The sequence below is a fragment of the Gadus macrocephalus genome, chromosome 2, assembly GCF_031168955.1.
Source record: "Gadus macrocephalus chromosome 2, ASM3116895v1".
Lineage (NCBI taxonomy): Eukaryota > Metazoa > Chordata > Actinopteri > Gadiformes > Gadidae > Gadus > Gadus macrocephalus.
Genome location: NC_082383.1, coordinates 10,910,089 through 10,935,409, shown reverse-complemented (window position 1 = coordinate 10,935,409; position 25,321 = coordinate 10,910,089). Strand labels below are relative to the sequence as shown.

The 25,321-nt window shown below is 43.6% G+C and overlaps 2 protein-coding genes across 3 annotated transcripts; one reads left to right on the top strand and one right to left on the bottom strand.

Annotated features, from left to right (window-relative positions):
- Nucleotides 1–931: 931 nt before the first annotated feature.
- On the bottom strand, nt 932–9,294 carry c2h17orf75 (chromosome 2 C17orf75 homolog). 2 transcript variants are annotated; one of them, XM_060040627.1, is made up of 10 exons: nt 8,944–9,294; nt 8,580–8,654; nt 7,850–7,975; nt 6,997–7,125; nt 6,778–6,838; nt 6,532–6,651; nt 6,088–6,149; nt 4,917–5,053; nt 4,464–4,567; nt 932–2,364 (listed from the first exon to the last, which is right to left on the bottom strand). In XM_060040627.1, exons 1-10 carry the CDS (start codon nt 9,084–9,086, stop codon nt 2,149–2,151), a joined length of 1,173 nt encoding a protein of 390 aa, XP_059896610.1. In that variant the 5' UTR covers nt 9,087–9,294; the 3' UTR covers nt 932–2,148. The 2 variants fall into 2 exon arrangements, with proteins under 2 accessions (XP_059896610.1, XP_059896618.1); XM_060040635.1 differs by lacking the exon at nt 8,580–8,654 and having other exon boundaries at nt 8,944–9,293.
- Nucleotides 9,295–11,633: 2,339 nt separating this feature from the next.
- Nucleotides 11,634–14,270, top strand: LOC132449035 (zona pellucida sperm-binding protein 3-like). Its single transcript, XM_060040618.1, has 10 exons — nt 11,634–12,062; nt 12,144–12,259; nt 12,349–12,452; nt 12,713–12,890; nt 12,978–13,095; nt 13,182–13,276; nt 13,362–13,513; nt 13,597–13,770; nt 13,856–13,957; nt 14,042–14,270. The coding sequence occupies exons 1-10, from the start codon at nt 11,724–11,726 to the stop codon at nt 14,251–14,253; spliced, it is 1,590 nt and encodes a 529-aa protein (XP_059896601.1). The 5' UTR covers nt 11,634–11,723; the 3' UTR covers nt 14,254–14,270.
- Nucleotides 14,271–25,321: the final 11,051 nt, after the last annotated feature.

Here is a 25,321-nt window from a genome sequence, read left to right as displayed (position 1 = left end):
GGCTCTGGCTGGGCCACTCTAGGACATTCAGAGTTGTCCCGAAGCCACTCCTTCAATATCTTGGTTGTATGCTTAGGGTCGTCGCATGAAAGATGAACCGTCGCCCCAGTCTGAGGTCAAGAGTGCTTTGGAGCAGAGACAACTCAAGGCTTATCAGTGGAAACAGAATGTATTTGAGCTCCATTTTGACCTTGATCACAAAGGCTATGAATACTTGCAAGTGATTGTTCTCTTTATATTTTTAATAAATGTTCAAAAATCTCAAACAATGTTCCCCCAACACTGGTTTATCGAAACTGAACAGGCAGCAGTGCTTGTCTTTGAATTGGATTATGTTGACAAAAAAGTTATTTTTTGAGAGCTTTCTTAAGAAAAGGAAAGACAAAATACGTTATACCTTAAATACCCATATGATCATACTCATATCATTCTAATAACTCCTGTACCGGGATAGCTGCATTCCGTGAGAGAGGTATGGAGAGATGACGCCCATCGCTTGATATTTGAGCTCATCATGCCCAATGGGAATGATGAGCCCAACTATAGTCATCTACAGTATGTGCTGGTCGGATTCAACACCCAACCATGGGCCCCCAACGGACCAATCTGTGCCTTGTTGCAGCAGTATTTTGCTTTCTTGTTGTCACTTTATCTCCCCCTGTAGGCGGCAGAGACAGATGTTTTAAAGGTGGAATGGCTTGATACATAGTAAGAATAGATACATTTCAAAGAGTTGTCATTCTAGGACAAACCCAGACTCATTACATAAATGATGGTTCTACTACTTTAATGCACCAGGGCACGGCTACTTTTTATGTTTACATCACCAGATTCACAGACTCACAGACCATTGGGTGGGGGGGGGGTTTGTGTGTGGCCACGACAATCTCAATCTTCCTATCGTATGTCACAAAAATATCTGTTGTTGTAATGGCTGTAATAAGTTCTTTATTTATTCAACCACAATGCATAAGACCAACAATTACCACTTGCACATCATATAGAGAAGGGGAATATCACATACTTTGTGTGTCCATATGTGAAATATGATTCACACAAGCACATACTAACACACATATTATACTTAGCTCACATGTCACAGATCTGAAATAGACTACACACCATTACGACTGGTTAAAAGGGCAAAATTGCTGCCACCAAGTCTTGAACAAGGCTTGGCAGGAAATCTTGTAGTATCCAACGCTCTTCAGCGTTGGATACTTGAAACAGATGACCCTAGACATCATGGGCCTTAATCCTGCTAGTGGCCAACTTGGTTCCAAACAGCAGCTGTGTTCGGGGACCTGAATGCAGTTCCCAATCATAAGAACCAAGATGGCTATTGGGGGATCGTGGCAATGGTCATCTTATCATCTTGGTTTAAACATATTTACAATTATAACACAGTTAACAGATCCTCACCCATGTTATTAAATATATCCTAGCACAGACGCTATGCAAAATGTTTCTCATGTCACAACAGAGAGCTACTGGAATGGTGAAACTTAGAATACTTTCTAGACACTTCACTTACACAATATTGCCATTAGAATTCGGAAAAAAAGTTTACACATATAGTCCACATATCTGTAGTGATATTTGAAATTAGCAAAAATGTAATTGTGCATTCCCAATTAAACAACAAAAAAAACTAAAATGCATGACATTTTACAATTTAATTATAACTTAAAGCTTGGTCAGTTTAGCAACCTAATAGTTAAAGAATATCAGCTTTTTGGTTTGTAGTGTAAGTAATGAATAAAAACTGAAAAAAATTAACAAAATTCGGTCAACATCAAAACATTAGCATTGAGGAGGGAGGGGAATTGGGATTGTGCAAGATCCAGGAAGGAACTCTAATATTTACCATACATACATACATAACATATATACAATTTTGGTCATAATATGAAGTATATAATGACAAGAGTGCTCATTTCACCAGAACAATATTGTTTTTCATCCATATAATCCTCAAATCCTTACACAAAATTAACATACATGTTAGCTTATTAGTGTAAAATGTAAAAGATGATGGCTTTGCCAACAGAGTGGACTCTATCTTCATATTCAAAATGTATCATCGTACACTGCCCATTTTGTCTGCAGCTGTCACCAGCAGCTGTCTCCACCAGCACTGGGAGGAAACTAGGTGTGGGCCTGGGACGGTTCCATGAGGAACTCCTCCAGGACAGCGATGATCCTGCAGGCCTCAGGCAGGTCGCTGTGTTCCGCCTTGGCGTTCTGCAGCAGCACGTCACCGTTGCCGCAGCCCTGGAGGAACTGGCAGCAACGGAAAAGGGCATAATGGCTCATCTCCGCTTGCCGGATGAAGCGCTTCAGGCTGTTCATGTCTTGAATGGCCTGCAGAGGTGTAAAGGGGGGGGGGGGGGGGGGGGGGAGTACAGCTTTACACAGGGACCTTGTGCTCAGTCTGAACAGTTGAATGTAGATCCACGTCTAAGGATTCAGCGTCTATGTGGCCTCCCCTACAAGTATGTAAGAGCTCCAACACTCCTATGAGATCCGAAGGAGCCTTCTACTCTGGAACTTTCTACTCTGCACGATGGAACAGCACCTCCAATCCAGAGCTGGCATATGCAAAATGGCACAACAACTCCTTTCAGACACATCCTGGACATGTTCCCCCGGTGACACCATCGACTGTCCCATCCCTGTTCCAACCAGTGCAAGGGAGGGATGCAAGAGGTGGAACTTTCGCAAGGCAAACTGGGCAGGCTTCACGACACTAGTGAAAAAGGCAGCTACTGGCCTACCACACCCATGCCACAATAACCTATATTATGCCTACGACTCGTTCTGCAAGATGCGAATAGCCGCCGCTAAGAAGAACATCCCACACCCATGTAGAAGAAAAGCCAGTGTATATAGGGACAAAGCAGCAGACTATCTACTCTGCAGGCTAAACGAGAAACGTGGGCAACGATGGACAGAGACTGTGGAATCAATCGACTTCACAAACGCCGGGCGTGGCAGACCATGAACAAGCTGAACGGAAGGTAAACAACCCCAGCACAATGTCCAATCACCGCTCCATCACGTCACTCCCGATAAGTAATGGCCGCTTCCCTAATGCAGACAAGGACATTGCCAGAACGACATCCGGCCTAAAGGGTACTGTCGGCGGTGGAAACGCGACCTCGGAACTGAGCGGGGCTATACCGCCCCCCTCCCTACCGGACTGAGGCGAACCGAACCGTGCCGCACCCTGCAGTGGAAACGCGGCATAACTGTCTGGCTGCGCGGACTACATATGAAGCTCCTTGAAACCATCCCAGACAAGCACATTGTGAGCTTCCTAATGGAGATGCTGAGTAACCGCAGCTTTCGGCTACACACCTGCAATGGCGTAAGCAGGAGGGTGAGAAAGCTCAAGAACGGTGTCCCACAAGGCTCAATGCTGGCACCTATGCGGTTCAACATCTACATCCACGACCTACCAGAAAAATGAACATCATGGTTGACAAAACCCCACTACAGTACCAGCCCTTCCTCACAATACTTGGCATGAAGCTTGATAGAACACTGTCATTCAGACAAAACCTGGATACGGCCGAGGCATAGACAACCTCCTGTGCCGAGCTAATACGGCGTCTAGCTGGCACCACATGGCGAGCCTAGACAAAGACACTACGCATTTCCACTGCATACAAGTGTTGAATACTGTGCTCCGGTCTGGTGCTGTAGCCGTCACGTCAACAAGCTGGAAACTGCCCATAACACCGCCCTACAGACTGTCTCCGGATGCCTACGAGCCACTCCAACCAACCAACTGCCCTTCTCTGAGGAATCGCTCCTGCAGAGGTCAGGCGAGAAGGAGCCATGCTTGCCCTCGCCCGAAAGCACAGGCAAGTGAATCCAACCTACTACACAAATTCGCAACAGAGATTTTGGCACCCCTTTGCTTCAAACGCCCAAGAACTGCTCCGCACAACACCAGCCGACACCTCCAAGGCTGCCCGGGTCAAGGCGAAATGGAGGGATCATTGGAAGTCAGCGGAACCATCTCCCCTCACAGACGTTTCTGGCCAGCACCTGCCCCGAAAGCAGTAGACCGCCTGAGGCCAGATGTGGGACGCTTCGGGGAAGCAATGAAGTGGGGTATCGCGGACAGCGCCAAATACCAGTCCGTAGACCAACAACAAACTGTGGAACATATTAAAACTAGTTCTCTAAACACTGCGCCCGAACGGCGAATGTGGTCTAATTTACCTTGATCATAGGACGCTGGACTGCCTAGCCTCAACAGAGCTGAAGGTCTAAGGACATCAACCAGAAGGATTTATACCAACCCTCCCTGTTAGCTTTGATACCTTACAGAAGATTTGGCACGATAATGTTAGAAGTTATTATTAAGAAATGTATTTAAGTGAAACATTTATGAAGTAACTTTTTTAACTTTATAATTCACAAAAATGAACTCAAAATGAAAGTGATCCCACCTTGAGTTTGAAGTTCTCAAGTATCTGTCTGAGAAGGAAGGGATTACAACTCTCCGCAGCGTTAAGGAATGCCTGGATCCAGTCATCACAGAAGCGGTTGCTAACTGGAGAAGAGAGCAACAATCTGAGATGTATATAATACTGAGGACAATAAAAATAGTTACAATTATTTATAGTGCACACAAACAGTAAAATATATATCGTTGTGATTTGAATAGATGTATACAAAATGTGTGAAACAGTTCACAGTATGATTCTGTCATGGTACAGTTTTGATACATTGATCAAAAAATACCAAAACAGTTCAAACAATATTTCCAGCATTAATAATTATCACTATACAAAATCTGCTTTGAATGCTTTTCAACAAAGGAACAAAAGGCTTTTTCCCTCTGAGTCAGAGCACTGGATGAGGATGCTTGTGGAGGTGATCTGACGGCTGCTGCTGCCTACCCGTGTTTGATAGTGTGGGGGGGGTGGTGGAGCAGTCGATGACCAGGTCGGCTGGGGGCTCCTCAGACATGGCCTTACACAGGGACGTTGTGGCCTCTTGCTGGGAGAGCCCCTGCAAGCTGGCCGCCTTAATGAACCTGAGGGGGAAGGCAGGGAGGAACCAAGGTTGGACTGCCACTCACCATTATCTTCATAGTTGATTATATATAACCATTCTTTTTTTCCACATTAACCCCCCCCCCCCCCCCCGCCCCAAAATAAATAGCATTAATAATAATTGCTTAAACAGTTAGATATGTTTTCGCCTCATGCCGTTACCCTGCCAGAGCCCTGTCTCTGACCCCCACTTTTAGTTGTTTATGTGTATTCACATTCATCCTGTTATCAACCCCTCCCTGCCAAACATAGGTCTCTATCTATCCACTGCTCACGAGGAGTTGATCGAACAATTTATGTGCACTTCATCCTGTTCTCATCCTCGTCCCTGCCAGACCTCTGTCTCCAACCTCAAAAGTCCCTTCTTCTGTCTTACGGCTCAACAACAGATCCACCACAGACCAACAGGTCGGGGGCCCATCATGGGAGAATAATAATTTGAGAGCACGCAGGTTTAAAATGCAGAAAGAGAAAAGGGAAGGACTCTTGTGATTATTTTTGGGTATGTGTTAGGACTGTGTTGAACGAAGTATTGACTCTGTGGTATTTTTCGAAGGTCCGAAAACGTTATGTCTTAAATGTGCTTGCTTTATACGACTGGCCGCCAAGAAATCAATTAATAATAGTTATAATATAAGCAGCAAATGTTTGACATTGGTCCTTCATAATTGACTAGGAACACTTATTTGTTCATTAAATATTTAAGATGACATCACTACTGTACCCCTGATGCCTCCCATTCACATTCTGGTTGTAGTTATTACTCTATTATAGTAGTACTATTTTACTGCTTGGTTTTTCATCATAATGTTGTTATCCTTTGTTTTTTGATATTTTGCAATGGTGATTTAGTTTCTTTGACAATTACTGTAACTAACAAAATAAATTAACTTTTCTAACTACACCTGATATAGCTAACCCTGTATGGTTATTGACTATATTATAATACTCAGAAACTCACATAAATATAACTGAATGTTTAATAATTTAAAGTGTAAAGTGTCAACTAACTCACCTGGCGATGTCCTTCTTCGTCCTTTCATCTGATTTGACCTCAACATGGGTGTGACTCAAAGCCTGAATACAGCAGGAACATTTGAATGCAACGAATATTATGTAATGATAAGTAGGAGTGGGCGAAGGTATGGTACAAAATTAAATGCATTCCCGTGATAATCTCAGAAATCCCTCTTACTGCGATACATTCTAAAAGTTGTATCTTTTCGACGTTACGGGGCCCAACTCTGAGGTATCCCCTAAAAACCGTCAATGAGAATCGATTGTTTTAATCCCATCCAAAGCAACTGCCAACATTCTGACCTTCTCTACACGAGTCAGAGTGATGCGGCTATCCATGATTGACAGTTACATTCTGGGAACCCAATTGGAATAGCGAGAAAGAAAAGACTGTGGTTGTGGGTCGTGATGGAATATTGTAGAGGGAGGCCTGGGGACTCACAGCGTGAAGCAGGAAGCTGATACTGCTCTGGACCAGCTGGACCACACGATGGATGTGCAGCACCGACTCTTCGTACCACTTACTGAGATACGGACGGATCTCTGTCTCCAGGTTAGTTAGCTGATCCCATCAGAGAAATAAAGAGAAATAACAATCATCAACCATAAATCGTCACCTGGGAGGTTCCGATTATTTACAGTGCTCCGTGCAGCCTTTTTTTTTTACAAATCTGATGCGTTTCCATACCTCAGGGGTTTGTAGGCAGCTTTGTAGGCCTTGGACATACTTATCCAGCTCTTGTCTAAATGTTTGTTAGGTCAAGAAAAGGAAGCCTACGTGTGTTTGACAAGTCAATACTTGATGCATGCAAGGCAAGACAAGACGTCTCACAGTAGTTACAAGCAAGTGAACGCTAATATTACAGGCGCATGCACGAGCAGACACAAAACAATGTGGCAAGGATATAGATTGAGCCCCTTCTCTGAACCCCCCATGAAGCAGATGACATAGCCATTGCCTTCGGCGTCAGGCTGATCTGGGGAGTGCTCCTGCTCCAGGAGACAGCAATAGCAGCCCACATTCTGCTCTGGGACGCTGGCCATAAAAACAGAAAGAAGGAGATATTACACACACATCTAGTGTTACGCAGGGGCCGGTGTGAGGCAAGTGAGGCAAGTGAGAGTCCACAGTCTGTAGATTGTGCCCAGGGTATTTATTTTCAGCACTCAAAACAATTTCATAATTTCGATCGCATTCAGATGTAATCTTTGTGGGGACTAAGATCTGAATGTGATTGAAACTTGGAATTTTTCCTCCTTCAGACTCTATCGGACCAAATAGCTAACTATATTCGACTAGATAGTAAGCCCAGTTCTTACACTTTTAAGTAAAAGAGATGATATGAGAGGACTGTGGAATGAAATAATTAAGGCTTGATTGTTGGCCTTTGTCCTGTGTTATGTGACGCCAATCAAACCATGCTCATCTTTTTTTATTGCGCAACCTATTCTATTTCGCCTTTGTGCGCACTTCCTTTCATCGGATGATATTGAATTCAGTGAACGATCTTTTCGTCTTCTGTTACATGTGGATCCCGGGCAGAAAGACTAAGGTCCAATCCCATTTCTACCCCTAACCCCTTCCCCTTACGCCTTCCCCTTCCCCTTCCCCCTTCCCCTTACCACTTCAAAACAAGGGGGAGGGGTAAGGGTAAGGGGAAGGGGAAGGGGTAAGGGGTATAAATGGGATTGGCCCTTAAGAGCGTTTTCAGCCAATGGGGATCCTCTAATAAACAAACCAAGAAACCAATCGAGGTCACCTGATATCCACAGTGGCTATGTTGCCCATGCCCTCCAGCAGGGCCCCCTTGCTCAGCCTCCTGGAGATGTAGCAGCGGAGCTCAGGCTCCGCCTCCGGCGGCAGGCTGCTGTCCACCAGGCTCAAGCTGCGTGTTTGGGGCGGGACATAAGACGGTATTATGTTACTATGGTTACGGCAAGCCAGCGCTTGGTGACGAACCGGGAGCAGTATGAGCAATTTTCGCAGCCAGTCAAGTCAAACGACGAGGCGGACGAGAATGGAAGACCAATTCACAAGCACACCAAGGTGACGATACCATACCATAACACGGAACGATTACACACGGAACGATAACACATGTAATGACTGAGACCCGCACAGCCCTTGTGTCCCCAATGTGTTCCTAATAATGACATCATCATTAAGATGTGTGTGTGATTGGATGTTCATTTTTGCTGCAAGGCACAGACACAAAGGCATCGTTTTCACAAGTCACACATTATGGAGTCTAATGGAGAAGTCACACAGACTGGACGAGCTCTTGGAAATATTATGAGAGCGTGGTAGCATAGTAGTGTAGAAAAAACAAACAAGCACAGCCATGACGTCAAATTAGGAGGCAAAACAATCAGCTTGACAAACAGAATGGATGATTCCAATCTTGATTGGTTTCCTGTGGTAGCAGCATGTATAGACCACGGAACGACCATGGACAGCGAGGAAAACCAGTCGGTGGTTTCCTTGGTTACCTAAAGTCGTCCTGACTGGTGGTGGAGTCTGCTCTTCTCTTGTTCCATGCAACACTTTCCTCAGATGTCTCAGATCTAAGACAATTCAGTTATTTCACAGTCGATTGAATAACATTGTAGATTGCAATGTGTGGATTGTTCTGTGGGTCAAATATGTTGAAATGTAGGCCCAAAACATGTAAAACGTGTGTGCACATGTGCTCCTCACTAACAGCAAGCAGAAAAGCAAGGCAAACCCTGCCTTGGATAGTATTGTACAGCTAAACGACGTGATCAAAGACATCCACTGTGTTGTTGGAATGCATTCGAGCACAAAATCTGCATTATGCTTATGTAAAAAAAAATCTTGAATTTTAACGGTTACCTGGTGCCTTGATATAGATAGATGGCATAGTAACAGTTCAGCTGTGTCTTCTGGTTATAGCCTGCAATGTCATCGCTGTCAAAGTCATCTCGCTCCTCTACATCAATTGAATCTTGGAAGGAAGAGGTCTGAGACGTAAACATTGCTGGATTTGGCTAACAAGTACGCTGTTAAATTACGTCTTAACTGACAGGTGAAACGTGCTCAATTATGAATGAGCTGTCTACGTGAGTTTTGTCGATATAATTACGACACTAGTGCATCTCTTAGTAAATAGACTGTGATGTTTTGCAGAGGATACGGTCCGCGCATGCGTCTTAATGTCTCGATCACAGTGTCCGACTGTAATATTGACTGTAGTCATTGGTTCCACCACAAACATTTGCATGGATAATTGACATTCGTGAAGCGCAATGTTTTAGGAATTTAAATACACTTAAATATACTCTTTTAATTCTTATCCACTCCAAGATGTGCAGAAAAGTATAGATAATTATTATCTCACGCAATATTCAGTTTCAGTCTTCAGTAAAGGCGCGTTCATGGTCCTGGTGATAACGAGACGCCTCGTCAGTGATGACAGCGACCGTTCATGTGCACTGCTTTGGGAATATATGCACACGGTTACAACGTCAATCAATAGTAAAGTATGTGATATGATGGTTGATTCTTTTATATTAAGTAAAACTTTCATGTTCCGCCATTGATGTTAATTATTTTAGTCTATGCTATTTCTGATGACATGTTTCGCAGTTATGAATGGTTTCTTCTCCACATAATGAACAACACCATATAAGGTTTTATGATTTTGTAGATAAGTTGAAGACTACAAACATGGCCACTTTGCAATTTTCGCTAAAGCCAAGACAATAGGTTAACCTTGTTAAATTAGAACATGTAGGTGGGGCTTATTTACCATTCCGCCCACTCCCGATATAAACAGTTTGTTTACCTGTGTTCTTCATGAACCACGTCCAGAACGCAAGCTTGTTTACCTTGTGTCTCTGTTAGAATAAACCACGTTTTTAACATTTACCACTCTCCGAGTCATGCCTTGCCCGAGATGACCATACCACAAAGGTTCAACGGTAGTAGAATCATAACAGCGTCATGAGGTGTCGTTCACGAGAACTTTCCGATGTCACGAAAATGAAAGAAAATAAGTAAATGAAGCCTTGGTGCTGGTATCCTTTTGACGCCTTGTGATCTGATATAGACAGTGTTTGTAATAACGCTGTTTAAAAGAACAGCGTTAGGTAACGCTGTTATTTTTTCAGTAACGGGTAATCTAACTAATTACTGTTTCCGTCATCACAACGCCGTTACCGTTACTGAATGTTAAATGCGGTGCATTACTATGAATTGATTGAATAAAAACACCAACCCTGGCTCCACACACAAACTGCTACTGAGGAGACCGGGTGGGTTAACAACGAGATAAGCAATTATGATTGTCCAATCGGAGCCAGTGTTTTTACACACAAGCCAGGACACGCGCGCTTCACACACACACACACACACACACACACACACACACACACACACACACACACACACACGTGCTTCGATGAAGCAGCAGAAATGGCGAGTCCGATGAAAAGTTGGCATTTTCAAGGTGGAGATATAAGCACTACTTCAAATTCATTGAGGTCAAAGGCAAGAACGTGGATGTAAACAACTCAAATTTAATGAAGCATCTCACAATGACACACGCATCTACAAAGCTAGTGGCCAAAAACACCGATACCCACCACCACAAATTCTTTGACATATATGTCAAAGAATTTGTGTAAAAAAAAGTTGCTATATATAGCAACTTTTTTTTTACAGTAACGCAAATAGTTACTTTATTTATATAGTAATATAGTTACCAACTCAGTTACTTTTTGGAACAAGTAGTGAGTAACTATAACTAATTCGTTTTTTAAAGTAACGTTCCCAACACTGGATGTGAATATATTAGCTTTCTCAATAAGTTACAGCTTTTCTACAGGTTCTATTTAAGGGAAATGTCTTCCCTGTCGTCATTGTGTTAAACAAGCCAATACCGCGCCAGGGGGAAAAGCCAGCTTGGTGATTGGCTGCGTCAAAAACGTATCAGAAGCAGAAAGAAATGTATTGCTCTTCTCCAGACCCTTCTGCAGGGCGAACTCAAATCGCCGGCCGAATTTGCAGGGCTACCAAGTCTAGAGTAACGTACGATCCAGCAATCAACCGTTGGTCAGCTTGTAGGAGTGCTCTTCAGAGGCTGTTGATTGAACTTCAAATGTTTATATTCCAATTGATTGAAACCATTGTTTTTATTGAACATTGATTTACTGAATTAAACATTAAATAAACATTGATTCATTCATTTTCTTTCTTTGTAAACGTTTATATTCCTCAACAGTGGCACAATATTTATACGGTTCTAAGTTGATATAGGCCAAATATTAATAATTTAGCGCTTTCCAAGACAGCCCAAGCGCTTTACATAATGTGTGTGTGTGTGTGTGTGTGTGTGTGTGTGTGTGTGTGTGTGTGTGTGTGTGTGTGTGTGTGTGTGTGTGTGTGTGTGTGTGTGTGTGTGTGTGTGTGTGTGTGTGTTTGTGTGTGTGACTGATTAATGCTAAGTAAGTTCAGGTGTGCAATTGAAAGCCTGCCACTGTCATCTTGTCTGATTGTTCAGTTTAAATAGCCTGAGCAGTGGATACTTAAATCAAGTAGGTTGCAGAAGAGTGTCTGGTCCCCAACTTCAAGCAGCTTAACTGTTAACTTAAGTGTTAAGTTTGATTTACAGGATGAAGACCGCCACACCTTTCTTGCTCCTTACTTTACTGTCCTCTGCAATCTGCATACCACCGTCTCTTGCCCTTCAACCTCTGCAGGGCAAACAAACGTTCACCCAGCAAGAAACGTTCAACGGAAAAGGTGAACATGTTGAAACTGTTGCAGTGTCGTGCTATCCGGAATTAATGGAAATCACCGTGAAAGCTGACATGTTTGAAATCGGAGCTCCAATTCAGTCGGCTGAGCTGCGTCTCGGCGTGGTCTATAGCCATGCCTGCAGCGCTCTGGAGACATCCAAGGAAGAGTACAAAATTGTCGTTGGACTTTCAGACTGCGGAACCAAGCACTGGGTTAGCATATACTTAAATGTATGAACGTGTTCGTTTTTGTAATGGGCACATACAATGAATAACTTTCTTGGCTTCCCACAGATGACTGAGAGTTCCCTGGTCTACACAAACCTTCTCATCTACACTCCTGCGACGTCTGAAGACGGTCTGATCCGAATGGAGGAGGCAGTTATTCCAATTGAGTGCCACTATAAAAGGTCTACATCTCTACTCCTCTACCATGACTCATTAGCTAACATGTTGTAGGCCTACCCTGTAAAGGCATTTCTTTGTTCTGATTCCCCAGGAAGTACAGCTTATCCAGTTCACCTCTCCAACCTACCTGGATCCCGTTCATCGCCACTCAATCAGCTGTGGAAACCCTTGACTTCAACCTCAGGATCATGACAAGTGTGTTCTTTTGGGTGTCATTTTATATAAATGTCATGGTTGGCTGCTGTTTACTATTCTGTAGTCTTTTACAAAAAGACTTGACTTGAGATCCATGTCATTAAGGAACGCTTTAGTCGTTAGGTCAGGCTTCCTCAAGTACCATTGCTCGGGGATATCTAACCAGTACTAATTTCATTAGGAGGCAAACAGCCTAGCCCCTACATTATCCTATCCCACTTGGTCTTTGTCAGCCCTCGTAAGTTTACTTGTGTTTGTAGGTGACTGGCTGCATGAGAGGAGCTCCAACGTGTTCCACCTCAGCGAGCCCATCTGCCTGGAGGCATCCATCAGGGTGGGCAATCACATGGACCTCAGGGTGTTCATGAGCAGCTGTGTGGCCACGCTGTACCCCTCCAGGGAATCCACTCCCCGATACGACTTCATTGAAAACAACGGGTGAGTGTGCCTGAGAACTTTCAATCTTGAACTTTAAAACGACACCCAGAGAATCAACTCATGACTGGAGATCGTGGTCGGTCTTAGGTGCCTGATGGACTCTCAGCTGCAGGGGGCCCACTCCCAGTTCCTCCCCAGGACCCAGGATAACAAGCTTCGCATGGTCATCGATGCCTTCAGATTTCACCAGGAAGAACAGGGAGAAGTAAGACGTCAAACATTTAGCATGCTAAATTAAGTCTTGGTAGTTTGCAAATGTTAATCTCTCCAGTAATTGACTACTCTCCACAGCTCTACATTACATGCCAGCTAACTGCTACACCCGTAACTGTTGATGCTGAGAAACCAATGCTGCAAACCAAGGCGTGCACTTACATGAACGGAAGGCAAGCCTAATCTGATCCCGTTGCCCGCTGTATACTGTGCACTTAAAAAAGTAAAAAGATTGTAAAATGTTTTGCTTTTTTTAAGATGGCGCTCTGCTGATGGCAATGACTACTTATGCGGCGCTTGTGGTGGGCAGAATGAGATCGGTCAACCCCGGAGCTATGGTGCTTTTCGTCCTCTTAGTCATGCAAACTCTGCAGCGTCCAGCTCCTGGAAGAGTGGCTTGAAAGAACAAGGTATAAAACATGCTTTTCTACAAAAAGCTTCTGATTAAACTTTACATATGGTTCTGAAACTATTCATTTGGGTATTTGTCCAGTGTATGACGATGAAGAACGTGTGGGTCCCATCCTGGTGTTGCCAACCAAGAAAAGTGGCTCCATCCCTAAAGAGGATGTCCCTTCCATCATCTCCAAAATGGGAAGCTCTGCTTTCCACGGAAGCCAGTGGAGGAGTGGCATGGCCCCAAAGATTGGCATGGGGTCTCAAAAGGGTAAGAATCCGAAAGATCAAATGAACAGAGGTTGTACCTTGAACTCGGCCCTACAAATTGCCTTGCATCTATTTTTCTGTTGCAGATCTAGACGAAGGACTGGTACCTGAGCACTTGCTGCCGTCATTGGAACAGAGAGTCCACAAGGAGTTGAACAAAGCAGAGAAATATGTCACTACTAAACAAGGTACAGTAAATAAAGGGCTGATTGAGGTTTTGGAACTAGCAATATTTTTGCTATAATGAGTTGTACCATTCTTCTTTATGGCAGAAGAGGATGAGACCAGTGGTGATGATGAAGCTGTGACTACAGCTGATGTGGCACAGAAGGCGACTCCTCTACCTAGCGTGCCCTCAGACCTGCCAAAGCCTGAAACACAAGTCCCCCAGCCTGAAGGCCGGGCTGAGTACAAGAATATGACAATGAAGGCCCAGCAAACCGAAGAGCAGAAACTTCTAGAGGAAAAGAAACCCAAAAAATAAACATTAAATTGACTCCATTCATGATTTGTATTTTTCTGTCCAGTTTCTGTAGCACTTGCCTTTCACCAAGTCTTTAAATATATTTCTGTTATATCACTACAGTAAACTAGACGAGCCGAGATGGGTCATTTTAAGGGCACTTTTTTGTTTGGTTGGTTGCAGACTATTTTGACAACTGTTGCAAGTGAGTCATTTATAGGTGGGTTTTACGGTCATGGATGTTGGTAGGAGCCCTGAGCTCAGAGTGGCACCTTTGCTGCCCCTTAAAGTACTGGCAGGTGTATTGACATTTAATCCTAAATGTATTCAGAATGGCTCTAAAGTGTGTACAAACAAAATGGATGCTTGGGTAGTATATTTAAATGCTCATGTTAATCCTGAACTAACGAATTGGACGTAAACTGCACTAAAGTTAGGATCTCCTTTTAGGGCCCATATTCTCAATACAAGCCAAGAGCCACCTTTGGTCAGAGCTCTCCAGATGTGAGCCTAGGGTTACTTTTGATGGGCTACAGACCTAGAATGAGGCCAGAACAGGGTCCAGATTCCTCAAATACTACCCCAGGAGGACCTCAATCCCAGGACGGTGCCCACAGTCCCAGGAGATGAGGATTGCCCAATTTGTAACGGCTTTATCATGATTGTGCTCCCGACAAAGTCAACCACCCTATTTACATTTAAAAAATAATAATTCACTACCGGTTCTTGGTGGCTTCATGTTTTTAGACTGCTTTTGAAACAAGGTAGGACGGTGCATGTCATTGGCTAGTATTTAAACTTGGTTGTTTTTAAAGCTTGCAACTACAGAACCTTAACACTTGTCTTTCTTAATGTGATAAAATCAAACTGACATACGGATGAAGATTAATCGTTATGCGTAATGCACTCGATAGCTTTTTAATCGTATCAAAAATGTTTGGGAAAAGGTGGTTCATAATCATTGACAACATTTCAAGGTTGGCTCTGAAAGACTTTTAAGACAAATTATTTAACATTACTTGTAATTCATAAAAATCAAAGTACATAATCTCAACGGTTCACCATTCAAATCAGTTCGCGACTAACACGAAGCCCAGTTTGATTCAAAATACGTCATCAGAGTAAATCAACAAAAAACATGCCCGGAATGTGTCTGAGCATTTCTATGATATTCTAATAGATATCTCTTTGTCCAACCATAATATCCCATGTCAGTGAGAAAAAAGGCCCCAGAATTATCTCATTGACAAACAAATCTAATCTATTTTAACTGTCTGCTTATATATATTTTAGTTTAACACTTTTTGCTATTATCACAGCATAAGTGGCTATTATTTTTGAGTAATATGGAGGGACCCCTTTAGAAAATAGTATTGCTCATAATTTTTATTCTGAACTTCTAATAATGTATACCAAAATGTGTCCTTTCACAGGAAATAAAACTATGTTTAACCTAAACAATGTATTAAACATTTGTTAATTATGATTTAATTCTTTTTAGTTTTTTAATCAACTCAGTTAATTCAGTTTTATATTTATTTACATTGTGTACACACGGCATAAAACGGCCTCCCATTTACAAAACTTAGCCTGAACAATCCCAATCCAAGAAAAATTAAAAATAGTATGTCGTACTTTAAAGCATTATTTATGCATAATGTTAAAAGACAAAAGCTATTTTGTATGATATCAGAGAAAAAAGTGCATATTCAGTGCAGTGCATTCCCAGTTTACCCTATTATATAACTAATTCGTGGTGGCTTGATCTCGATACAGAATAAATATATGAAATAAAACATCATGGCTCACTGATGTCCCCACACATATTGCAATCTTTGTGAATAATACAGTTAAGAACCAGACATGATCCAATGAAATCAGTTGAAGGGCTGCCTACCTGCTGGATGGCCTACACTCCCCCAGGTGTATTTTCAGTACGCCCTGGACGTGTAATTCGACAGGGATTGCATGAGCCCTCCCATTACTCTGTCTGTTGTCATATTGTGGGTGTGTTGTGGGTGAGGGGCTAGTGAAAGTGTGGGTGTTAGTTGAAGGGCCAGAATCCGTACAGGTGTACATTTGCGCGAAGTTACTGTGCCAGGCTGACCACCATGAAGCCAGTGGTCCGAAGCTTCTTCAGGCCCAGAAGCTGTGCAGGCTCTGAACGTAGGTGGAGGAACCCAGGCCGGATTTGTGACTAGTCCTCAACGGTGTAGAGCGCCTGAGACAGCGGGGTGTTGCAGGATTATGAGCACCCATGTGTCTCATTTAGAAAGTAGACAACAGGAGAAAAAGAGTTAGTGAATCAACTGCTGCCGAGACGGAGCACCACACATCCCCATGAAAACATCGGTGTTTCCTTGCCGTGATGTTGAAGAGCATACCCAAAGTGATTTAGATGTCACGAAAAGAGCCACTTGCATTCGGTGTGGAACGGAACGCTCACAAACTGATTGGAATAAAGATCGATTTCATTATTGTTTTTTCTAAAACACTGACATAGTGCTGTAACAGTGACGAAAGGGCAAAGATAATTACGTTGACCATCATAGAAGACAAATGACCACGTTTCAAATAAAAAGAAAAAGATTAAATAGCCCTTTAAAGAGACAGATCTTAGAGAGGCAAAATGGGGGCGCATAACCTGGGCAAAACACAGAGATATTAATAAAAAAAATTAAAGTGGACATATTATGAAAAGAACGCTTTTCCTGGGATTTGGAATTAACTTTGAAATAGTCTGGCTGAACGGAAGTGGACAGCGTCTATTGCCTAGCGTCGGATTTGGCCGCGACTCCTCCCCTTCCGGTTGCTCCCCCTCAAACTCGGAAACTAGGCAGTATGGCGAGTTTTGAAGAGGACTTTGACGGCGCTGTAAAGTTGGCATGTTTGGCTCTTTCCGTCGAAAATTGCAAAGAACTGCAAAAGATTTGCTTGCAGCATTGGCTGAGGAAGAAAGATGTTCTATTTTGCATGGACACCGTTGCTGCTTCCCGGGCTTAGCCCCGCCCTAGACGATTTTGTTTGGTTTAAAGAAATAAAAACAGGCCCGCCCAGTTTCCCCACGGATAGACGGCTCGAGGTAGCGTGGCTCCAGACCATTCTACTTGCTGTAGTTTGGTCTGGCTTTGCGAGACTAACTTTGTAATAAGTCATGATTTTTTGACTGAGATATGAATTCTGAAAGTACCCCGCCTACAGTTACCAAATGAGCGAGGCAGTTACGGTGCAGACTCCTACGTAGAAAGCAGGCACATTTGAATATTACCAACCACTTCCCCATGCCCCTTCCATCAGAATATAAATACGATTTTGTGGAACAGCAGACGAGCGCTGGGTGGAGATGTTCGCGCATTTCAGAAGCGGGGAGATTCTCTGGAGTCCAGATTGAACCACGACATGGAGGAGAAAGGGATTGCACTCCTGGAGCTGAGCTGCCGGACTTATGCGGAGCTCCCCCGCCGGAGCTCCCCCGCCGGAGCTGCCGGACTGGCAGTCAATCTGGACTTCAGAGAGTCAAGGCCAAAGTTCCTTTCCCCCAATTCTTCTCAACCATGCCCGAGATAACTCCCACTACGAGTCTTTACTTGTGGTGGAAGTACCAGAGACGTCAGACGCAGTCTTTATGATTCAGAATGTCCTCCGGAGGCACACATAGCTTTTGGCCATGATATTAGATATTATAATGTATAGATACCTATATATTATCTAATATTATATATTATATTATTATTATTATTATTATTATTATTATTATTATTATATGATATTATATAGATATAGAGCTCCGGGAGTCCACAAACTGGAACAATCACTTTTCCTCAATCATGCTGCGGTTCACACTGACAGCTCATTTGTATGCAATGGGCAGCAGCTCATTTGCATTAAAGCAACAGACAGAAACAGCACATTCTGAAGGGACTGAAACAGAGGAGATTAGCGGTAGGCAAAAAAATTCCTAAAAACTATTTCCAGCAAACAGCTTCAGAGACATGTTTTCTGGAACTCATATATGCTATGTTTAATTGTTGGCAAAACATCATAATGTCACCTTTAAATTAATTACAAGTACTTTTTTAAATGTAGAAAATTTTATTATTTTGATATTTTTCTTTAAAACCTTAAAGGTCCCATGGCATGCTACTTTATGGATGCTTTAATATAGATATTAGAGGGCCCCTTAACACAGTATTTGAAGACGTTACCGAAATTCAGCCGTGGTAAAGAATTACAGCCACTACGAGCCAGTCGCACATTGAGCTTTCCCCAAACGCGCTGTTTAGGTGTCTGTAGCTTTAATGCAAATGAGGAGGAGAGAGGCGGGTCAAGGTGGAGGGTGGGGGTGTGGCCCTGAGCAGCTTGCGGCCACGGTACCATGCACTCTGTTTACAGTGGATGTATCTTAATGGCGAGGCGCGCACAGCCTTTGTACACAGCCGTATTCTGTAAATATTCTAGAACACTCTGGGTGCTCCGGCAGGAGTCCTGTAGCTCTATATCTAAATAATATCATATTATACATATAGGAACACTTTGAGGAACTCCTGAATCCGAATAACACGCCCTCTATGTTGGAGGCAGAGCTCGAGGTTGATGGTGTTTCGTCGTCAATTTCCCTGGTGGAGGTCACTGAGGTAGTCAAACATCTCCGCAGTGGCAAAGCCCCAGGGATTGATGAGATCCGGCCAGAAATGCTAAAGGCTCTGGGTGTTGAGGGGCTGTCATGGTTGACACGCCTATTCAACATCGCGTGGGAGTCGGGTACAGTGCCAAAGGAGTGGCAAACCGGGGTGGTGGTTCCCCTGTTCAAAAAGGGGGACCAGAGAGTGTGTGCCAATTACCGGGGTATCACACTTCTCAGCCTCCCTGGTAAAGTCTACTCCAAGGTGCTGGAAAGGAGGGATCGGCCGATCGTCGAACCTCACAATGCGGTTTTCGCCCCGGACGTGGGACTACGGACCAGCTCTTCACTCTCGCAAGGATCCTGGTCCTGGAGGGGGCCTGGGAGTATGCCCATCCGGTCTACATGTGTTTTGTGGATCTGGAGAAGGCGTATGTCCGGGTCCCCCGGGAGAAACTGTGGGAGGTGCTGCAGGAGTATGGGGTAAGGGGGTCTCTCCTCAGGGCCATCCAATCTCTGTACTCCCAAAGCGAGAGCTGTGTTCGCGTCCTCGGCAGCCAGTCAGTTTCGTTCTCAGTGGGTGCTGGTCTCCGCCAGGGCTGCGCCTTGTCACCAATCCTGTTTGTGATATACATGGACAGGATATCGAGGCGTAGTCGTGGTGGGGAGGGGTTGCAGTTCGGTGGTCTGAGGATCTCGTCACTGCTTTTTGCAGATGATGTGGTCCTCATTGGATCATTGGCCTGTGACCTTCAGCACTCACTGGATCGGTTGGCGGCCGAGTGTGAAGCGGCTGGGATGAGGATCAGCACCGCTAAATCTGAGGCCATGACTCTTAGCAGGAAACCGGTGGATTGCTTACTCCGGGTAGGAAATGAGTCCTTAGCCCAAGTGAAGGAGTTCAAGTACCTCGGGGTCTTGTTTGTGAGTGAGGGTACTATGGAGCGTGAGATTGGCCGGAGAATCGGAGCAGCGGGGGCGGTATTGCGTTCGCTTTACCGCACCGTTGTTACGAAAAGAGAGCTGAGCCGCAAGGCAAAGCTCTCGATCTACCGGTCGATCTTCGTTCCTATCCTCCTCACCTATGGTCATGAGGGTTGGGTGATGACCGAAAGGACGAGATCGCGGGTACAAGCGGCCGAGATGAGTTTTCTCAGAAGGGTGGCTGGCGTCTCCCTTAGGGATAGGGAGAGAAGCTCAGCCATCCGTGAGGAACTCGGATTAGAGCCGCTGCTCCTTTACTTAGAAAGGAGTCAGCTGAGGTGGTTCTGGCATCTGGCAAGGATGCCCACTGGGCGCCTCCCGTGGGAGGTGTTTCAGGCACGTCCAGTGGGGAGGAGACCTCGGGGAAGACCCAGGACTAGGTGGAGAGATTATATCTCAACACTGGCCTGGGAACGCCTCGGGATCCCTCCGTCAGAGCTGGTCAATGTGGCCCGGGAAAGGGAATTCTGGGGCCCCCTGCTTGAGCTGCTCCCCCCGCGACCCGACCCCGGATAAGCGGTTGACGATGAGATGAGATGAGATTATACATATGGGGGGGGGGTGGGGGGGCAGGAAAGCTGCATAGTAACTGGGAGGATGCGATCCATGTGGTCAGTGGGAAGAAAGGCCCTGACAGCCCTGTATATTCAGTCGAGCCATTACAAGGAACAGGGAGAAAACGAGTGTTGCATCGTAACCTAATCTTGCCGTGTCCCTCCCTGGTTGAAGAGCAAAAGGTCAGTGACCCCAACCCAAAGGAGAAAGAGAGGGAGAACAGAAGAAAGCAAAAGGTTAAGAAATATAAGAAAGACAAATATGACCGTTACCCATTAGAAACAGACAGCTCTGATGAGGAGGAATATAATGTTTGGGCTGCAGCAAAATGAACTGAACTTCCAGTTAATCCAGAGGCACAGCAATTCTGCCCTCAGAGAGCGACACCGGGAGAGAGAGCCGTGGAGCTGCTCATACCTGAGGTAAACACTGAAGAGGAGCAAGGACACGACGAAAACCAGATGGAAGAACAGGCAGAAACTTCTCCTGCTGGATCTGAGGACGAACAGGCAGATACTGAAACATGGACTGAAAGACCCATTAGAGCCAAACAGCCTAGGCGTATATACACGTATGACCAACTAGGTCAACCGAAGATCGGCACTATTAGCACCTCAACAACTCCAAGAACCGTTGAGGCCGTCTCTTCTAGATCATCTTCTATGTATCCTTGTACTGAATAAAAAAATGAGGCACAGACACTAAGTTATTTTTTGGGCAAGTTAAAGTTGTGGCCTATTATAAGCAATATGTTACAGTTCATGAAGTAATGTTGCTACCTTTACACATGCTACATTTAATAGAGAAACAGGCAATCTGTACATTTTATTTGAGTAAAAATAAGAACAGAGAAGGGTTACTATCTGAGCATATGGGTTAAGAACTGACGGGGATATTCGCTGGACTCAGGGGAGAAAGTGGGAGACGGAAAATCATGTTGAAGAGCAGGGGAGAGTTGTAACTCCCAGAAGAATAGAGAAGAAAGAGAACCACAAGAAGATGCTGTTCTCCTTGATGAATGAATGAATACTTTATTCCGGACTCGAAGTTCCATTTACAAATTACATGACAATACAAATACGAGGTCACACAGATTAAAATACATATAAGATTCCAATGTTTCCACAACCCAGAGGAGTACCTTGTATCACTCTGTTTAGTGTCAGTGAGTGCAATTATTAGTTAGTTTTTTGAATCTAGAAGTCGACACATAAATTTGTACATAAAATTCCTTAACACAGCATGAAAGGTGGGGACATTACCAGTCACAAACAAAGAGCTAGCACTTGTCCATCTTGGAAGCTTGATGATCACCCTCCTCAAGATATGACTTCTCTGACACAAGCTTTCATAACAAATTGATCTAGCTTGGCCTCACAACTGCTGTGCCATTTTACGACTACAGTGATGCTGTCCATGCCTGCAATCTGGACAATGATATGGATGGACTGTAGGAGGAAAATGCCATGGTGGAAGGTTCCTTCAGTTCGCTAGAAATGGAAGGTCACCACAGTGATGAACGATATTTGAATCTGTCTTCCAAAGAACATGTACCACTTCTGAATCTCAGGAAGGTCAGCACTTTTATTTTCTCCATCCCTTGCAGTAAAGCACACACAGAATGTGTCTTTTCAATGATTACAACTGCATGGAGAAACGAGAGGAATCGTCTGGATGTGGACAGTGTCAAGGCTGAGCTGCAAGTGTGTGCCGATGTCACTTATCCCTGCACAGAGGTGTACAAGAAGATCATTGGAAACAAAACACACACACACACACACACACACACACACACACACACACACACACACACACACACACACACACACACACACACACACACACACACACACACACACACACACACACACACACACACATAATCAGATGAAGACACTGAAGACAAGTCACACACACACACACACACAATCAGATGAAGACACTGAAGACAAGTCCCCAATAGACTGAATCACTTTAGAAATGCTTTACTTTTTGAGCAGTTGAATCTTAACCACGTTTTCTATTTACAATCTCCTTTGTTGTTTACAAAAAACGTTATTTATGCTACAAAAACTTTATTGGTTTATTATTTATGTTACCTGTTGTATTTTACATTTAAGTCCACGTGCTTGTGGCACTTTTGTGGTCCACACAGATAAATCTCAGTGGACAGTTTTTGAACACCACAATATATTGAACAAAATTAATAAAATACAGTGAACACACGCTTTTTGACTTTTCATATTTTTTCCTATTGAGTTACACAAACATCATCTATAAACCACACAAAATTGTATTGTAGATGGGAGCAGACCAGAGCCCTATGTTGTTATTCTTGCCTCACGATATGGCGCATAATGTCCTCCTTTTTGGTGAAGGGAAATGATCAGCCTGATATATATATATTTTTGTAGACTCCCTGAACAGGTTCTTCAATCAGTTAGACACCCAGGACTACACCGCCTCCTGTGAAGAGCTACCCAAGGTGCTCCCCCTGGAAGAACCCCAGCACCCACCCTTCACTCAGGAGGATGTAGGCAACAGCTGGCCTGGTGCAAAATTGGCAAGGCACCGGGGCCGGATGGCATCCTGGCAAGGGTGCTAAAGCTCTGATCCATGGAGCTCTCCCCAGTCTTCCACTCCATCTTCTGGGATTAATTCAGAACAGCTAAAGTTCCCACTCTATGAAGTACCTCAACCATTGCACCAATACCCCAAAAACCCGCCCGTCAGAGCCCAACAACCTCCGCCCCGTTGCACTCACGCCCATAATAATGAAATGCATTGAAAAGATAATGCTTCACCTCATCCCGCCAACCGTCGGACCACAACTGGACCCTCAGCAGTTTGCATACAGATATAGGGTACTAGACTGGTACTAGACTGAGGGTACTAGACTGGATATGTCCCCTCAGCTATCATAGCACTGAACAAAAATATGTAGATCTTTCATCACTATATATTGTCTACGTCTATTCTATTTCTACGTTTATTTCTGTCTACATGATTTTCTGTGGTATATGTGTGAAGAGGGTTTATCTGTTGTATATGTGGGAAAATAGTTTATTTGTTATCTGTGTGCCTCACAGTGTTGCTACACTGTGTTGTGTCTTTTCAAATGTATGCTACCCTGAAACCGACTTGACTTGACCGTTTGAATACAATTATTGAGAACCTAACTAACTAACGAACATATATAGGGCCTACAGTAAGCCTAAATATATTATATTATATCATCATAATATAAAATGTCCTGAAACAATCCGGGTACGTTATTTTTTAAAGATTTGCTCAAATTGGGTTTTGGGTGAGTTAAAAACTGATTTTAATAGTGATACGAAGATGTTTGCTTTGCCAACCTTAACAGAGTGTCAATGATTATGAACCACATTTTTCCAGACATGTAAGATAAAAATAAAAAGCTATTGAGTACTTTTTTTACTCCACAAATACAGTAAAGATTTCTGTAAGGCAATATTTAAACAATATTTAGCATTTAGCTAAATAGATCTATGCTAGCAACTGCCAGTATATACCACTGGGAGTCAGTGTTACCAAGCCAAACAGCAGATACCTTTTTGCAAGGCTGCTACATTCAGTGTCAAACAGCAATACATTGACGTACGTATTATTGCTACATTGATGTAGGCCTACGTATTATTTTGAATTATTAATTCATATTGTTTGTTAATTGTCTATGCGCTGGTACACCTTTCGTCCACTGAAACCACAGTTAAAAAACACCTTGAGATGTGTCAGTGAACATGGCAAATAAGGCCATTAATGGCATGTCTGTGTCTTTCTGGGAAGACTGCCCGACCAGTTCCTCTTGCAAAACAAAAGCTCAAGAGGCACATGTCAGATATCCACATTGTTGAAGTGGTCCCAGGCCAGCTGCATCACTTTACGGTGTCCCAATGGCCAATCTTCCTCCTACTTGGAGAATCACCCCAGCTAACGCAGTTACGTCGCCGCTACGTAGTTGTTACGTTACTTTATGACCAAACATACGTTGCCCCCACGTAATTTTTAACGTTGCCGATACGTGCGGCTGAAAGACGCGATCACGTTGCCGCAAAATATCTTGGCGACGTTGCTCGACCGCCACGTCCTGGCGAAGTCGTGGCAACCCAAAGACATACTGGCCACATTGTAGCAACCTTCTTCAAAAAGAATGCTAACGTTGCAAGGACGTTAGGTCGATTCTGCATGGTGGGGTCCTCATTTGCCCTTTATAGAACCCACAAAATCTACGCTGTAGCCTACGCTAACAAATATCAATTTATGATATATATTTTTTCAAATCATTTTGAATTTAATTTTGGCGTTCTTACGCCTGCCATTCCATCTGACCCTGTGAAGAACAAATAAAAGAGAACATGTGAGTTCATTTATATTCATTTTACATTTAGCCAAAACTTAAATAGCCTATGTTATGCCGAGGTTACGCTACCGCTTTTTAATACTGCGTTTCCGCTTGTAAATACATGTGCGCTTATGAGTAAAACATGGCAGCAATCAAGCTGATCGATATTTATTTGACTTTTGTCTGTTATGAATGCGGTCATGTCTCCTTCGCATGGAGCCTGTTTGAGTAAGTCACAAAAGCTTTGTTACGGTTGATCGAATCGTCTTTATTAAAAAAAAAATCCATTACATTTTAAGTAAAATTGTCTGAGAACTTAATTCATGCATCACATTTACAGTATGGTTGATTACTATTATGCAGGGGGAAAAAGACAAAGAAAGTGATGATAAACAAGTATTTATTTGGATATATTATTTAACTGATCTGATTCATTCATTCATATGTACCTACAATCTCCCAGTGCTTTGAACACATAAGTATATTATATAAAATACAATTCTATACGTTCTTTACAAATTTCAAACATTGCAAATGATTGGTGGTGCATTTATTTGACAACA

What these genes read in the sequence shown, in the direction of transcription:
- LOC132449035 (XM_060040618.1), top strand. Translation starts at nt 11,724, where the DNA reads ATGAAGACCGCCACACCTTTCTTGCTCCTTACTTTACTGTCCTCTGCA. An exon ending in GACTTCATTGAAAACAACGG is followed by an intron (nt 12,891 to 12,977) that starts GTGAGTGTGCCT and finishes GGTCGGTCTTAG; the next exon opens with GTGCCTGATGGACTCTCAGC. An exon ending in TGGCATGGGGTCTCAAAAGG is followed by an intron (nt 13,771 to 13,855) that starts GTAAGAATCCGA and finishes TTTCTGTTGCAG; the next exon opens with ATCTAGACGAAGGACTGGTA.
- c2h17orf75 (XM_060040627.1), bottom strand. Translation starts at nt 9,086, where the DNA reads ATGTTTACGTCTCAGACCTCTTCCTTCCAAGATTCAATTGATGTAGAG. An exon ending in TATCTATATCAAGGCACCAG is followed by an intron (nt 8,655 to 8,943) that starts GTAACCGTTAAA and finishes GAATTGTCTTAG; the next exon opens with ATCTGAGACATCTGAGGAAA. An exon ending in ACGAAGAAGGACATCGCCAG is followed by an intron (nt 5,054 to 6,087) that starts GTGAGTTAGTTG and finishes CTTCCCCCTCAG; the next exon opens with GTTCATTAAGGCGGCCAGCT.